This window comes from Nerophis ophidion, linkage group LG24 (genome assembly GCF_033978795.1).
Source record: "Nerophis ophidion isolate RoL-2023_Sa linkage group LG24, RoL_Noph_v1.0, whole genome shotgun sequence".
Taxonomy (NCBI): Eukaryota; Metazoa; Chordata; class Actinopteri; order Syngnathiformes; family Syngnathidae; genus Nerophis; species Nerophis ophidion.
Window position 1 is genome coordinate 5,921,063 of NC_084634.1, and position 15,972 is coordinate 5,937,034.

A 15,972-nucleotide genomic window follows, 5' to 3' on the forward strand; every position below is an offset into this window, starting at 1 on the left:
ATCGCGGGGCCAACACAGATAGACAGACAACATTCACACTCACATTCACACACTAGGGCCAATTTAGTGTTGCCAATCAACCTATCCCCAGGTGCATGTCTTTGGAAGTGGGAGGAAGCCGGAGTACCCGGAGGGAACCCACGCATTCACGGGGAGAACATGCAAACTCCACACAGAAAGATCCCGAGCCTGGATTTGAACCCAGGACTGCAGGACCTTCGTATTGTGAGGCAGACGCACTAACCCCTCTTCCACCGTGAAGCCCCATTTGAAAAACAGCTTTTTTTTTAAATTTGGGAAGGAAACTACTTTACTGTCAACATTGAGGCTGGGGTTCAAGCAATGTAAATTCGTTAAAAAAAAAAAAAAAACATTGTCCGTAACAGGCGTAGGCAATTATTTTGACTCAGGGGGAAATTTAGAGAGAGAAAAAAAAAAATTGTCTGTGGGCCGGTGTATCCATTTAGGAACACTAACACAAAACCTCACAATAATGTCTGAATGTCAGAAGATGTTTCAGATGTGAACCAATAAATTTGAACAAAGACCGAGTTATATGTACTCAAAAGCAAAGGTATGAACACATGGGGCGGTATAGAGCAATTTAAGGGTTCCAGGTTAGATTCCCCCGCTACTGCCATCCTAGTCACTGCCGTTGTGTCCTTGGGCAAGACACTTTACCCACCTGCTCCCAGTGCCACCCACACTGGTTTAAATGGAACTTAGATATTGGGTTTCACTATGTAAAGCGCTTTGAGTCACTAGAGAAAAGCGCTATATAAATATAATTCACTTCACACATGTAAAACAAATACGTATATCATATAAAGGAATGAATCCACGCAATCATTTACAATTACAAATTAAAACATGTAACACTTCATTATTTCAAAAACTTATAAAAACACTATTAGGAATAAGTATGAAAGTGAATTAAAAATATATACACACATAAAATGTTTATTTTCACATTTTCATTTTTAAATAAAAGTACACAATGTTGTATACATGTAGTTGACAGAAATAAAATCACTAATCTAAAATATCTCATCTATAAATGTTAGAATCACACTGACAAGATCGTGTTACAAATACAAAAAAGATGTCTCACATGTTATACTGAATGCACAATTACTCCACATTGAGGTTTCAATTAGTACGATACATGACTGCAAGAGGCCGATTTTTTTTCCTCAGAATAAAAAAAAGTCATATATATATAAAGGTAAGCAACATTAGCCGTTGCTTCAGTCTACAACCTTTCAAAGAAACCAGTTTGTGTAGTTTTAAATGCACAAGTATTCATGGATGTAGCCTCCTTGACTGAAACACAAATGTTAATATATGTCATGACGATTTGTTTTGTTTTGTTTTGTTTTCCCGTGGTGCAAAGCGACTGGATCGGACATGGCGTGAAGGTAAAAACATGATTTTAATCTTAACTCGAGAAAAAAAAAAAAAAAGGAACAAACAAAAGGCGCTCTCAGCAGAGGTTCAAAACTTGGCTGAGAAAACAAAACTACCGCAAAGGCCAAAATATGGAGATAAAAAAAAACTTGCAAACTATGGCATGAATAAAGAAAACTTACTTAGAACGAGAAAAGAGCATGAAAAAGAGCAGTATGGATCATCAGCATGAATAACAAGGGTGGCTGCCTGGCGACTACAGGCTTATCAATCAATCAATCAATGTTTATTTATATAGCCCCAAATCACAAATGTCTCAAAGGACTGCACAAATCATTACGACTACAACATCCTCGGAAGAACCCACAAAAGGGCAAGGAAAACTCACACCCAGTGGGCAGGGAGAATTCACATCCAGTGGGACGCCAGTGACAATGCTGACTATGAGAAACCTTGGAGAGGACCTCAGATGTGGGCAACCCCCCCATCTAGGGGACCGAAAGCAATGGATGTCGAGCCGGTCTAACATGATACTGTGAAAGTTCAATCCATAGTGGCTCCAAGACAGCAGCGAGAGTCCCGTCCACAGGAAACCATCTCAAGCGGATCAGCAGCGTAGAGATGTCCCCAACCGATACAGGCGAGCGGTCCATCCTGGGTCTTGACTCTGGACAGCCAGTACTTCATCCATGGTCATCGGACCGGACCCCCTCCACAAGGGAGGGGGGGACATAGGAGAAAGAAAAGAAGCGGCAGATCAACTGGTCTAAAAAGGTCTATTTAAAGGCTAGAGTATACAGATGAGTTTTAATGTGAGACTTAAATGGTGTTGTGGTTATTAACAGGTGCATGAGTCCAAATGAATCAGGTGCGTGACATGAGGACAGGTGAAAACTGAGCAGGGAGTGAAAAAACAGGAACAGACAGAGTCCAAAAACCAAACAGAAAATAACCAAAAAAAACCATGATCACCAAGACATGACAATATAAAATATCTAAGAATATTAACAAGATTGTGTTGCACAACAACAGAAAGTCGAAATTAAAGTTTTGACGGTTTATTTCAAATCCTGTATCTTCATTTGCTGCTGGTATCACCAGCACACTTGTGTTTCTTAGACTGGTACTTATAGGAGAATCTTTCACCACACACACTGCAACTCAACACTTTCTCGCCGGTGTGTAGTCTCATGTGTACATTAATACAGTGACTTTCTGTAAAACCTTTACCACATACTGAACACATAAAAGGTTTTTCACCAGAATGTACTGATGCGTGCCTTATCAAGTGTGCCTTCTGGGAGAATCTCTTACTACAAATTGGGCACATGAATGGTTTTTCTTCGGTGTGCGTTCTGCTGTGTACTTGCAACTCACAGGCATATGTAAAACCTTTACCGCACGCTGAACATGAAACGTTTTTTTCTCCAGTGTGTATTCTCATGTGTACTTTCAAACTGGGACTTTGTGTAAAACCTTTACCACATACTGAACATTTAAAGGGTTTTTCACCAGTGTGTATTCTTATGTGTCTTATCAAATTTGCCTTCACGGAGAAACTTTTACTACAAATTGAGCAAATGAATGGTTTGTCTCCGGTGTGTGTTCTCATGTGTGTTGTCAAATCACCAACGTGGAAACAACCCTTAGCACAGATTGAACATGACAAAGGTTTATCACCAGTGTGCTTTACCATGTGCATTTTCAAATTTTGCCTTTGACTAAAATATTTACCGCAGATTGGACAGGGAATTGTTTTTACTCCAGTGTGTATTCTCATGTGCGCTTTTAAATCACCACTCTGTACAAATCTTTTGGCACAAATTGAACAGGGAAAAGGTTTATCGACCGTGTGTATTTTCATGTGCCTTTTTAAGTGTGGCCATTGAGTAAAATGTTTACCACATTGTGAGCAAGAAAATGGTTTTTCTCCAGTGTGTATTCTCATGTGTACTTTCAGACGACAACGAAATTTAAAAGTTTTGTCGCAGTGAGAACACGTCAGGCGTGTGTTGTCAGTGTGACATGTCTTATCATCTTTAGAGTCTTCATCATCAGTGTCAGGAGAGTGTGACGTTGTGTCCTCACTATCTGATAGTGGAGCTAAGAGCTTGTCTGCTTGTGATCCTCCACAGTGGTCTCCATCAGTTTCTGTTGAGCTGCTGCTCGGAGGCTCCGCCTCTCTCTTCTCCTCACTTTCACCTTTGACCTCATCATCTTCACTCTTCACAGGGACACCAGTCACTGGGAACTCGTCCAACCATTCAGGATGCTCTCCCTCCTTACTGATACTGGGTTCCTCCTCTTCCTCTTTAATGTGAGGGGTCAGCGGGTTCTCGTCCTTTTTAATGTGCAGGGTCTGTGGCGCCTCGTCGTCCTCTTTAATGTGAGAGGGCTGTGGCTCCTCCTTCACCATCCTGAAGCTCCGCTTCTGTTGCTCAGGGAGAAGATGTTCTTCCCAGACGTCTGCGGGACAGCAAAAGACAAACACGTTTTAGAAACATGCAGCTCTGCTCATTCACGCAAAGCACTCAGTATGTGTACATGCACTTAAAGGGGAACATTATCACAATTTCAAAAGGGTTAAAAACAATAAAAATCAGTTCCCACTGGCTTGTTGTATTTTTTGAAGTTTTTTTCCAAATTTTACCGGTCTCCGAATATCCCTAAAAAAAGCTTTAAAGTGCTTGATTTTCGCTATTTGCGATGCCACTATCCGTTTCCTTGTGACGTCATACAGTGCTGCAAATGTAAACAAACAACGGCGAATAGCACAGCAAGATATAGCGACATTAGCTCGGATTCAGACTCGGATTTCAGCGGCTTAAGCGATTCAACAGATTACGCATGTATTGAAACAGATGGTTGGAGTATGAAAATATTGAAGAAGAAACTGAAGCTATTGAGCGAATAGCTATTGACGCTATTCATAGCCATAGCATGGCCGAATAGCTGCGTTAGCATCGCCGGTAAAATGTGCGGACCAAATGATCAGGACTTTCGCATCTTGTGACACTGGAGCAACTTAAATCTGTCGATTAGTAAGTGTTTGTTTCATATTAAATGTGGGTATTTAGTTTCAAATGTACATACAGCTAGCGTAAATAGCATGTTAGCATCGATTAGCATAGCATGTTAGCATCGATTAGCTGGCAGTCACGCCGCGACCAAATATGTCTGATTAGCACATAAGTCAACATCAACAAAACTCACCTTTGTGATTTCGTTGACTTAATCGTTGCAAACGCATCTGCAGGTTATCCATACATCTCTGTGCCATGTCTGTCTTAGCATCGCCGGTCAAACTTTGGTACATTTAATGGGGGTCTGGCGGAAGATTTCTTGCCAGTGGTGCAACTTGAATCCCTCCCTGTTAGTGTTGTTACACCCTCCGACAACACACCGACGAGGCATGATGTCTCCAAGGTTCCAAAAAATAGTCGAAAAAACGGAAAATAACAGAGCTGAGACCCGGTGTTTGTAATGTGAAAATGAAAATGGCGGGTGTATTACCTCGGTGACGTCACGTTCTGACGTCATCGCTAAAAGACCGATAAACAGAAAGGCGTTTAATTCGCCAAAATTCACCCATTTAGAGTTCGGAAATCGGTTAAAAAAATATATGGTCTTTTTTCTGCACCATCAAGGTATATATTGACGCTTACATAGGTTTGGTGATAATGTTCCCCTTTAAGCCACAACAGGTCTCACGACTACAGTAAGCAGCCGCCGATTTCATTTTCCCCTGTAGGAGAAGAAGCGTGCGGTGCATGCTGGGATATATGACTGCACCAAGCCGTGCCGTTTCATTTTCATTTGTGTGTTTAAATGTAAAGACCCCAAAATGGCTCCTATTGAGAGACATGATTTCAGGAAAGCAGGAATCGTCACTGAACTGCTAGACGACAGTGACGTCTCGAAATAGTGCAAAGCAATAACAATATATCAATAACTCAACGTTGCTCAAACGTTAATGACACACAACACAACACACAAAATAAACATGTAAAGCTCACTTTATTAAGTTATTCCTCATCCACGAATCCCTCAAATTCTTCTTCTTCAGTGTCCGAATTAAACGTGCCACAAGAGGTCTCGCAACTACGGTAGCCGTCTACCTTATTTTCCCTCATAGAAGAAGAAGCACGTGGTGCATGCTGGGATATATGACTGCGGGAGGCGTGCCGAGTTTTAACTCAAGGCGCTGTCACGCCAAATGTCTTCCCCCCGGAAGACATTTGGCGTGACAGCGCCTTTAATGCCTGAAGGACCCCAATGAGGGCGTGATAATACCAAGTTATATGACTCTTAAGGGTTAGGGACGGCGTGGCGCAGTGGAAGAGTGGCCGTGCGCAACCCGGGGGTCACTGGTTCAAATCCCACCTAGAACCAACCTCGTCACATTCGTTGTGTCCTGAGCAAGACACTTCACCCTTGCTCCTGATGGGTGCTGGTTAGCGCCTTGCATGGCAGCTCCCTCTATCAGTGTGTGAATGTGTGTGTGAATGTGTAAATGTGGAAGTAGTGTCAAAGCGCTTTGAGTACCTTGAAGGTAGAAAAGCGCTATACAAGTACAACACATTTATCATTTTACAGATACAAAATTAGCGAACCAAAAATAGCTTGAAAGGTTAGCATGCTGGAATGCTAATATTTTTTCCGTACCTTTATTTTTCACCAATGACAATCAGCCAATTAAAATGCTTTTAAAACAGGCGGCTGTGTGGGCTTCTTTAAAGGGGAACATTATCACCAGACCTATGTAAGCGTCAATATATACCTTGATGGTGCAGAAAAAAGACCATCTATTTTTTTAACCGATTTCCGAACTCTAAATGGGTGAATTTTGGCGAATTAAACGCCTGTCTGTTTATCGGGCTGGAAGCGATGACGTCAGAATGTGACGTCGCCGAGGTAACATTTTCATTTTCAACACATTACAAACACCGGGTCTCAGCTCTGTTATTTTCCGTTTTTTTGACTATTTTTTGGAACCTTGGAGACATCATGCCTCGTCGGTGTGTTGTCGGAGGGTGTAACAACACTAACAGGGAGGGATTCAAGTTGCACCACTGGCCCGAAGATGCCAAAGTGTCTGCCGCCAGACCCCCATTGAATGTGCCAGAGTGTCTCCACATTTGACCGGCGATGCTAAGACAGACATGGCACAGAGATGTATGGATAACCTGCAGATGCATTTGCAACGATAGTCAACGAAATCACAAAGGTGAGTTTTGTTGATGTTGACTGCCAGCTAATCGATGCTAACATGCTACGCTAATCGATACTAACATGCTATTTACCGGCGGTGCTAAAGCAGACATGGCACAGAGATGTATGGATAACCTGTAGATGCATTTGCAACTATATTACGTTTCCTTCCACCCACATTTAATGCGAAACAAACACTTACCAATCGATGGATTTAAGTTGCTCCAGTGTTAAAAGATGCGAAAGTCCTGATCGTTTGGTCCGCACATTTTACCGGCGATGCTAACGCAGCTATTCGGCCATGCTATGGCTATGAATAGCATCAATAGCTATTCGCTCAATAGCTTCAGTTTCTTCTTCAATATTTTCATACTCCAACCATCCGTTTCAATACATGCGTAATCTGTTGAATCGCTTAAGTCGCTGAAATCCGAGTTTAAATCCAAGCTAATGTCGCTATATCTTGCTGTGGTATTCCCATTGTTTGTTTACATTGGCAGCACTGTATGACGTCACAGGGAAATGGCCAGTGTCTTCGCAGAGAGCCGAAAATAAGGCACTTTAAAGCCTTATTTAGGGATATTCCGAGACCGGTAAAATTTTGAAAAAAACTTCAAAAAATACAACAAGCCACTGGGAACTGATTTTTATTGTTTTTAACCCTTTATAAATTGTGATAATGTTCCCCTTTAATGTTGTTTATACGGCCACCCTCAGTGTGACCTGTATAGCTGTTGACCAAGTATGGTTTGCATTCACTTATGTGTGTGTAAAAGCCACATATATTATGTGGCTGGGCCGTGGCTGTTTCTATGTAGGAAAAGCAGATGTGACGAAAGGTTGTAGAGGGCGCTAAAGGCAGTGCCCCAATATTGTTGTCCGGGTGGAATTTGGGAGAATGGTTGCCCACTGGAGATTTTCGGGAGAGGCGCTGAAATTTGGGAGTCTCCCGGGAAAATTGGGAGTATTAGCGGTAAATGCGGTGTTATAGCGGTACCGCCGCTGTATAATACCGGCGGGCCAGCTCTAATGTTACAAACCCCGTTTCCATATGAGTTTGGAAATTGTGCTAAATGCAAATATAAACAGAATACAATGATTTGCAAATAATTTTCAACCCATATTCAGTTGAATATGTTACAAAGACAACATATTTGATGTTCAAACTGATAAACATTACTTTTTTTGCAAATAATTATTAACTTTAGAATTTGATGCCAGCAACACGTGACAAAGATGTTGGGAAAGGTGGCAATAAATACTGATAAAGTTGAGGAATGCTCATCAAACACTTATTTGAAACATCCCACAGGTGTGCAGGCTAATTGGGAACAGGTGGGTGCCATGATTGGGTATAAAAACAGCTTCCCAAAAAAATGCTCAGTCTTTCACAAGAAAGGATGGGGCGAGGTACACCCCTTTGTCCACAACTGCGTGAGCAAATAGTCAAACAGTTTAAGAACAACGTTTCTAAAAGTGCAATTGCAAGAAATTTAGGGATTTCAACATCTACGGTCCATAAGATCATCAAAAGGTTCAGAGAATCTGAAGAAATCACTCCACGTAAGCGGCATGGCCGGAAACCAACATTGAATGACCGTGACTTTCGATCCCTCAGACGGCACTGTATCAAAAACCGACATCAATCTCTAAAGGATATCACCACATGGGCTCTGAAACAATTCAGAAAACCACTGTCACTAAATACAGTTTGTTGCTACATCTTTAAGTGCAAGTTAAAGCTCTACTATGCAAAGAGAAAACCATTTATCAACAACATCCAGAAATGCCGCCGGCTTCTCTGGGCCTGAGATCATCTAAGACGGACTGATGCAAAGTGGAAAAGTGTTCTGTGGTGTGACGAGTCCACATTTCAAATTTTGTTTGGAAATATTCAACATCGTCTCATCCGGACCAAAGGGGAAGCGAACCATCCAGACTGTTATTTACATCGAACACAATTTCCCAACTCATATGGAAACGGGGTTTGTAATTTGATATTGCCTCAAGGGCCAAATGAAATTACACGGCAGGCCAAGTTGGGCCCGCAGGCCAGAGTTTGAAACATAAATGTTCTACGGCCTTACATTCAAATAATTAGATATAAGACTTGAAGTCGATGAGCATGAACTGATGAAGCTGACTTGGATGAGAGGCCAAACGTCTTTTAAGACAAACTGAACAGTCCAGTTGTGATGGAGTGAATGCCCTGAGAATAAAATGATATGTGGATGTTGTGCTTACTTGGACTGTGATGAAGCTGTGAGGACTCAGGTGGTTTGTCTCCATGGTCTTCAGTCTTCACAGAGACAACAGTCAGTGGAAACTTGCTGAGATCAGCCTCCTCCTGCCCTACAGGACACTCTCCCTCCTGACTGATCCACACTTCTTCCTCTTCCTCTTTAATGTGGAGGGGCTGTGTCTCCTCCTCTTCCTCTTTAATGTGGGGGCGCTGCTGGATGTCTGCTGGGCGAATAAGTAAATATCAACAGATCATGGCATATTCTGGTTTTGGTTCTGTTTGGTATCTCGTTTTGTTATTTGACTCCCTTAGTTCCTGGTGGCACTTCCTGTTCCATAGTTACCCATTTGTGTCACCTCCCTTGTTTTTCACACGCACCTGATTCTTGATTATCCCTTCTATTTAAGCCCGCCTTTGTTTGCCATTCTTTCTTGGACTCTTATTTGCATCCATGCAACAGGTGACATCGCTCTTCCCGCATTGTGGTAATTACTTTTGTGTACTTTAGCTTCCAAGCCTTTCTGTTGTGTGTCCCTAGCTCATGCTAGCGCTTTCTGTTGGTTTTGTTTGTAGTGCCTTCGTGCAAGTGTTTTTGTTCCTAGTTTTGTAGATATAAATAAATCATCATTCCTACCTTCATGCTGTGTTACATCTCCGCTGCACCCACGAGAGAACGCAAACACGCACCACGATGCCAGCTAAGCGTCACAAATAGTCTATTATACAGCATTATTCACATGAGAATAACATAAATACAGTCTATTATACAGCATTATTCACATGCGAATAATATAAACAGTCTATTATACAGCATTATTCATATGTGAGTAATATAAATACAGTCTATTATACCGCATTATTCACATGTGAATAATATAAATACAGTCTATTATACAGCATTATTCACATGTGACTAATATAAACACAGTCTATTATACAGCATTATTCACATAAAAATAATGTAAATACAGTCTATTATATAGCAATATTCACATGGGAATAATATAAATACAGTCTATTATACAGCATTATTCACATGTTAATAATATAAATACAGTCTATTGTACAGCATTATTCACATGTGAATAATATAAATAGTCTATTATACAGCATTATTCACATGGGAATAACATATATACAGTCTATTACACAGCATTATCTATGAGAATAATATAAATACAGTCTATTATACAGCATTATTCACATGTGAATAACATAAATACAGTCCATTATACAGCATTGTTCACATGGGAATAACATAAATACAGTCTATTATACAGCATTATTCACATGGGAATAATATAAATACAGTCTATTATACAGCATTATTCACATGAGAATAATATAAATACAGTCTATTACACAGCATTATTCACATGTGAATAATATAAATACAGTCTATTATACAGCATTATTCACATGAGAATAATATAAATACAGTCTATTATACAGCATTATTCCCATGTGAATAATATATATACTGTCCAATTACACAGCATTATCTATGTGAATAATATAAATACAGCCTATTAGACAGCATTATTCACATGTGAATAATATAAATACAGTCTATTAAACAGCATTATTCACATGTGAATAATATAAATACAGTCTATTATACAACATTATTCACATGTGAATAATATAAATGCCGTCTGTTATACAGCATTATTCACATGAGAATAATGTATATACAGTCTATTACACAGCATTATCTATTTGAATAATATAAATACAGTCTGTTATACAGCATTATTCACATGTGAATAACATAAATACAGTCTAATATATAGCATTATTCACATGTGAATAATATAAATACAGTCTATTATATAGCATTATTTACATGTGAATAATATATATACAGTCTATTACACAGCATTATTTATGAGAATAATATAAATACAGTCTATTATAGAGCATTATTCACATGTGAATAATATAAATACAGTCTATTATACAGCATTATTCACATGTGAACAACATAAATACAGTCCAATATATAGCATTATTCACATGTGAATAATATAAAAGCAGTCTATTATACAGCATTATTCACATGAGAGTAAAAGAAATAAAGTCTATTATGTGTACAGAAATTGGATGGATGGATGTTGATGCACATTGTTACAAACAGAGGAATAAATACATACATTCAACCTCTTATAAATAATGTGTGTCTGAAACTGTCTTGTTTTTATGAACAATATAAAAACAGAGCAGTGCATCATCCTCACATGACAATCATTCTTCCTATAGACAATCTATTTAAGAATAGTGGTATTAATGAAATATAAAGTGAGTAAACATGAGAATAAGAAGTAAACAAACCTGTTCTGTGTAACACAACTTGAAGTTTCTTGAAAACAGCTTTCAGTAGTTGATGTTGTCGCTCTTTTGTTGGACAAAGTTCCTCCTCGTACTCTGCTATGGTTCTTTCGCACATTTTCACACAATCCCAACACTTTACACTCACACTTGATCTCTGCTTAGCGATGTGTTTTGGATCAAATCCGCCTCTCTTTGTTAGCAGCTAACATGCTAAGCTAACTAGCAACTAAAATTCAACTAGCAAGCTAAGCTACAACGAGAATCAGCAACGTGTGCTTCGACTAAAGCATCCGGACCCAAACAAACATTACCGATGTCTATTTTATTAAAGAACACTTACATAGATATCTTTTATATTGTTGCCGCATTGCCGATGAAGAGCCGTAAGCCCGCCATCTTACACCGGGCTTCACCGCCATTTTGTGCCAGGATCTTCTGCTGCTTCTTCTTCTTCTTTGGTTTTATGGCGGTAGGCACGCAACATTGGGGTGCGCATTACCGCCACCTACTGATGTGGAAGGTGGACCGAGGTGGATCCCTACGCCAGTGTTGGTTTTTCAACCTTTTTTGAGCCCAAAGCACATTTTTCTGCATTGAAAAAATGCGGAGGCACACCACCAGCAGAAATCATTAAAAAACGAAAGTCAATTGCCAGCAAAAAGTTGTTGTCGCAATTGTTGGCTACGACTTTAAAGCATAACCAGGCATGCATAATGGCATATAGCTCTTGTCTCAAAGTAGGTGTACCGTCACCACCTGTCACATCACACCCTGACTTATTTGGACTTTTTCGCCGTTTTCCTGTGTGTCATGTTTTAGTTCTTGTCTTGCGCTCATATTTTAGTGTATTTTTCTAACATAATAGTAAGAGTCCAGTCCATAGTGGATCTAACATAATAGTGAGAGTCCAGTCCATAGTGGAACTAACATAATAATGAGAGTCCAGTCCATAGTCGATCTATCATGATATTGTGAAAGTCCAGTCCATAGTGGATCTAATATAATAGTGAGAGTCCAGTCCATAGTGGATCTAACATAATAGTGAGAGTCCAGTCCATAGTGGATCTAATATGATAGTAAGAGTCCAGTCCATAGTGGATCTAACATAATAGTGAGAGTCCAGTCCAAAGTGGATCTAACATAATAATGAGAGTCCAGTCCATAGTCGATCTAACATAATAATGAGAGTCCAGTCCATAGTGGATCTAACATAATAATGAGAGTCCAGTCCATAGTGGATCTAGCATTCTAGTGTGAAAGTCCAGACCATAGTGAATCTAACTGCTCTAGCTGTGTGTTATCAATGCACCACTAAAAAAAAATAACTTGTCTGCGTTAAAACAATGCAAATTTTTGGTTAATAATGATGTCCCGATATGTATAAAGTCTATTGTTGGCGGGTTTTGCATGATTTTTTAAAGGTTTTTGGGGCGGAATAGAAAGCCCCTATTGGCTCCATTGTTAGCAGACTTCTTAATGTATTTATCTATACAACACTTGGAATGCACAAAGAGAAAAACACATGTATTTATGTCTCATATAGGGATTGTGAATGATAAACAGCATATCTCTCATATTTCCAGTATGACTTCTCTAATAATATGGTCAGAGTGCAAAAGTATTCCTTCGGTGACGTCATTCTACAGATTTGGAGCGGAATATCTGAAAGAGTGACATTTTATGACATTTAGACAATATTTTCACATAATATAAAAATTGTAAATACAACTAGGTATTGTTTAATTAATGAAACACACTAAAGCATTTGGTACTTTAAATATAATGGACATTTTAAAAAACTATTTGAATTCCAAAACTATTTAAACACATGCATACTTTCGGCCCCCCAGGGGACCGAAAGCAATGGATGTCAAGCGGGTCTAACAGGATATTGTGAAAGTCCAATCCATAGTGGATCTAAAATAACGGTGAGAGTCCAGTCCAAAGTGGATCCAAAATATTAGCGAGAGTCCCGTACATAATGGAGCCGGCAGGAAACCATCCCAAGCGGAGGCGGATCAGCAGCACAGAGATGTCCCCAACCGATACACAGGCCAGCGGTCCATCCTGGGTCCCGACTCTGGACAGCCAGTACTTCATCCATGGCCACCGGACCTGTCCCCCCACCCCGCTCCGCAAGGGAGAAGGAGACAGAGGACAAAAAGAAAAGAAACGGCAGATCAACTGGTCTAAAAAGGGAGTCTATTTAAAGGCTAGAGTATACAAATGAGTTTTAAGGTGAGACTTAAATGCTTCTACTGAGGTAGCATCTCGAACTGTTACCGGGAGGGCATTCCAGAGTACTGGAGCCCGAACGGAAAACGTTCTATAGCCCGCAGACTTTTTTTGGGCTCTAGGAATCACTAATAAGCCGAAGTCCTTTGAACGCAGATTTCTTGCCGGGACATATGGTACAATACAATCGGCAAGATAGGATGGAGCTAGACCGTGTAGTATTTTATACGTAAGTAGTAAAACCTTAAAGTCGCATACTAGAAATATGTGAGATATGCTGTTTATCATTCACAATCTCTATATGAGACGGGCTTCGTGTGCTCACCAGCACAGGAAGCCCGTGCAGGTGAGCCAGTATAGGCGTAATATGATCAAACGTGCTGTTTGTCCTTTGGACTCTTTAAGTTCCTGTTTTTTTTCCACTCCCTTGTCTGGTTTCCTTGGTTACTCATTTGGTCCACCTGTCTCTGGTGGACAAAATGCCCGCTCACCTGCTTCCCGAGCACTAATCAGAGGCAGTATTTAAGCTTGTCTTTGCCAGTCAGTCGCCCTGTGCTGACTTGTTTCATGCCTTGCCATAGTTTCGTGCTTCATGCCATGCCAAGTAAGTTTTGTTTGATTTATGTTCTTAGTCTGTTTATGCGTTAGCTTTGTTTTTTAGCCCAAGTTGTGCCTCCGCTGTGAGCGATTTTTGTTTGTATATTTTTTTAGTTAAAATTAAATCATGTTTTTACCTAAATGCCATGTCCCGAGTAGTCCGTCTGCCTTCCTGGGAGAACGACCCCGCAGCAAGCTGCAACCCCCACCATCATGACATAAAATACTTCTTACCATTAATGCGACTTCTTCAACAGGTGCAGTAGAAAACGGATGGATGGATTTAAATGCATGAGAATGTTTTATATTTTGCACATTATTTTTAGCACTGTGATTACCAGCGAAATTATTCATAATTATCGCTTTAAGCAATGTCTGCTAAGATTTATCTGAGAGCCGGATGCAGTCATCAAAAGAGCCACATCTGGCTCTAGAGCCATAGGTTCCCTACCCTTGCAATAGAACAACGCGGTTCCGATAGATAAAAAATAATTTTCAAATTGTGGTTCATGTAGTGTTTGATCAAATATCACATCTTTTAAATAAAGCACACATTTTTAATGAATATCCGAAGATCCGTCGTAAAATATTGCAAGTTTCGGAATTGACGTGATCTTTTTGCGCATGCGTGGACCACTGCTGTCTTCCGGTACCGATCGAGAAGTGACAATGGCGTCTGGCGGACAAAACCTCAACGTGTGCATTACAGTTCCGTATGTTTAAATAGTGCGTACATATATACGTCGTCTAGTGGAGTAAACATCGTCAATAACTGTTGTTATCCGGATACATCAGTCTTGCGACGTGTCTCGCGCTCGCTAGCTTGTTAGCCATCTTAGCTAGTTAGCTTAGCGTGTTAGCCGCTAACAAAGACGGGCGGAAGTGATCAAAACACATCGCTAAGCAGAGATCAAGTGTGAGTGTAAAGTGTTGTGATTGTGTGAAAAATGTGCGAAAGAACCATAGCAGAGTACGAGGAGGAACTTTGTCCAACAAAAGAGGAGAAGGAGCGACGACATCAACTACTGGACGCTGTTTTCAAGAAACATCAAGTTGTGTTGCACAGAACAGGTTTGTTTACTTCTTACTCTCACATGTTTACTATTATTAACACTATTCTTAAATATGTTGTATGTAAGAATGTGCAGCGGGGGTCTGTGGTCTGTCCTAAGACTAGTGGTCCTTACCACTAGGGGCGCTAGTGAGACTGTGTGCAACTTTTGATTGATGGATTGAAACTTTTATTAGTAGATTGCACAGTACAGTACATATTCTGTACAATCGACCACTAAATGGTAAAACCCGAATTAGGGCTGGGCGATATGAGAAAACAGACAGTGATGGGCAACATAAATCATCTTGTCCGATAAGAATAATATGATCATTGTGAGGAATTGTTCGCGTTTTTCATTTGTAGGTTTGCATTTGTCACACGGCCATTGCAGGTACCTGCTCAGCTCATTCTCAACTCAAAGGATTTTACGACATGCCCAGCGATCCACACATGTACGTCATGATTGAAAAAAATTCACATTCACTTCAAAATAATATTTTTCAACACAATTACTTAATTACTTTGGGATCTTCCTGGATTGAGAAATGCCCTATCACAGACCTGGGCAAATTAAAGGGGAACATTATCACAATTTCAAAAGGGTTAAAAACAATAAAAATCAGTTCCCAGTGGCTTGTTGTATTTTTTGAAATTTTTTTCAAAATTTTACCGGTCCCGGAATATCCCTAAATAAAGCTTTAAAGTGCCTTATTTTCGCTATCTTCGAAACCACTATCCATTTCCCTGTGACGTCATACAGGGCTGCCAATACAAACAATATGGTGGTTACCACAGCAAGATATAGCGACATTAGCTCGGATTCAGACTCGGATTTCAGCGGTTTAAGCGATTCAACAGATTACGCATGTATTGAAACAGATGGTCGGAGTATGGA

General features: G+C 40.1%; 2 protein-coding genes across 6 annotated transcripts in view; one reads left to right on the forward strand and one right to left on the reverse strand.

Moving 5' to 3' along the window:
• Positions 1-942: 942 nt before the first annotated feature.
• Positions 943-11,675, reverse strand: LOC133542465 (zinc finger protein OZF-like). 5 transcript variants are annotated; one of them, XM_061886631.1, is made up of 3 exons: positions 11,532-11,675; positions 8,863-9,081; positions 943-3,873 (listed from the first exon to the last, which is right to left on the reverse strand). In XM_061886631.1, the coding sequence occupies exons 1-3, from the start codon at positions 11,608-11,610 to the stop codon at positions 2,486-2,488; spliced, it is 1,686 nt and encodes a 561-aa protein (XP_061742615.1). In that variant the 5' UTR covers positions 11,611-11,675; the 3' UTR covers positions 943-2,485. The 5 variants fall into 5 exon arrangements, with proteins under 5 accessions (XP_061742615.1, XP_061742614.1, XP_061742613.1 ...); XM_061886630.1 differs by having other exon boundaries at positions 8,863-9,084; positions 11,532-11,656; XM_061886629.1 differs by having other exon boundaries at positions 11,192-11,637.
• Positions 11,676-14,655: 2,980 nt separating this feature from the next.
• Positions 14,656-15,972, forward strand: part of LOC133542447 (gastrula zinc finger protein XlCGF57.1-like) — a 130,771-nt gene continuing 129,454 nt past the window's right edge. The window contains exon 1 of the mRNA XM_061886580.1: positions 14,656-15,094. Within this exon, the coding sequence (XP_061742564.1) occupies positions 14,971-15,094 (124 nt within the window). The 5' untranslated portion in view covers positions 14,656-14,970. The remainder of the gene's footprint in view (positions 15,095-15,972) is intronic.

Bases quoted from the DNA above. Each gene is read 5' to 3' on its own strand.
- LOC133542465 (XM_061886628.1), bottom strand. From the start codon at position 11,306: ATGTGCGAAAGAACCATAGCAGAGTACGAGGAGGAACTTTGTCCAACA. The intron at 9,085-11,191 runs GTTTGTTTACTT...TTATTCGCCCAG, and splicing joins AGTTGTGTTACACAGAACAG to CAGACATCCAGCAGCGCCCC. The intron at 3,874-8,862 runs GTAAGCACAACA...GCTGTCCCGCAG, and splicing joins ACAGCTTCATCACAGTCCAA to ACGTCTGGGAAGAACATCTT.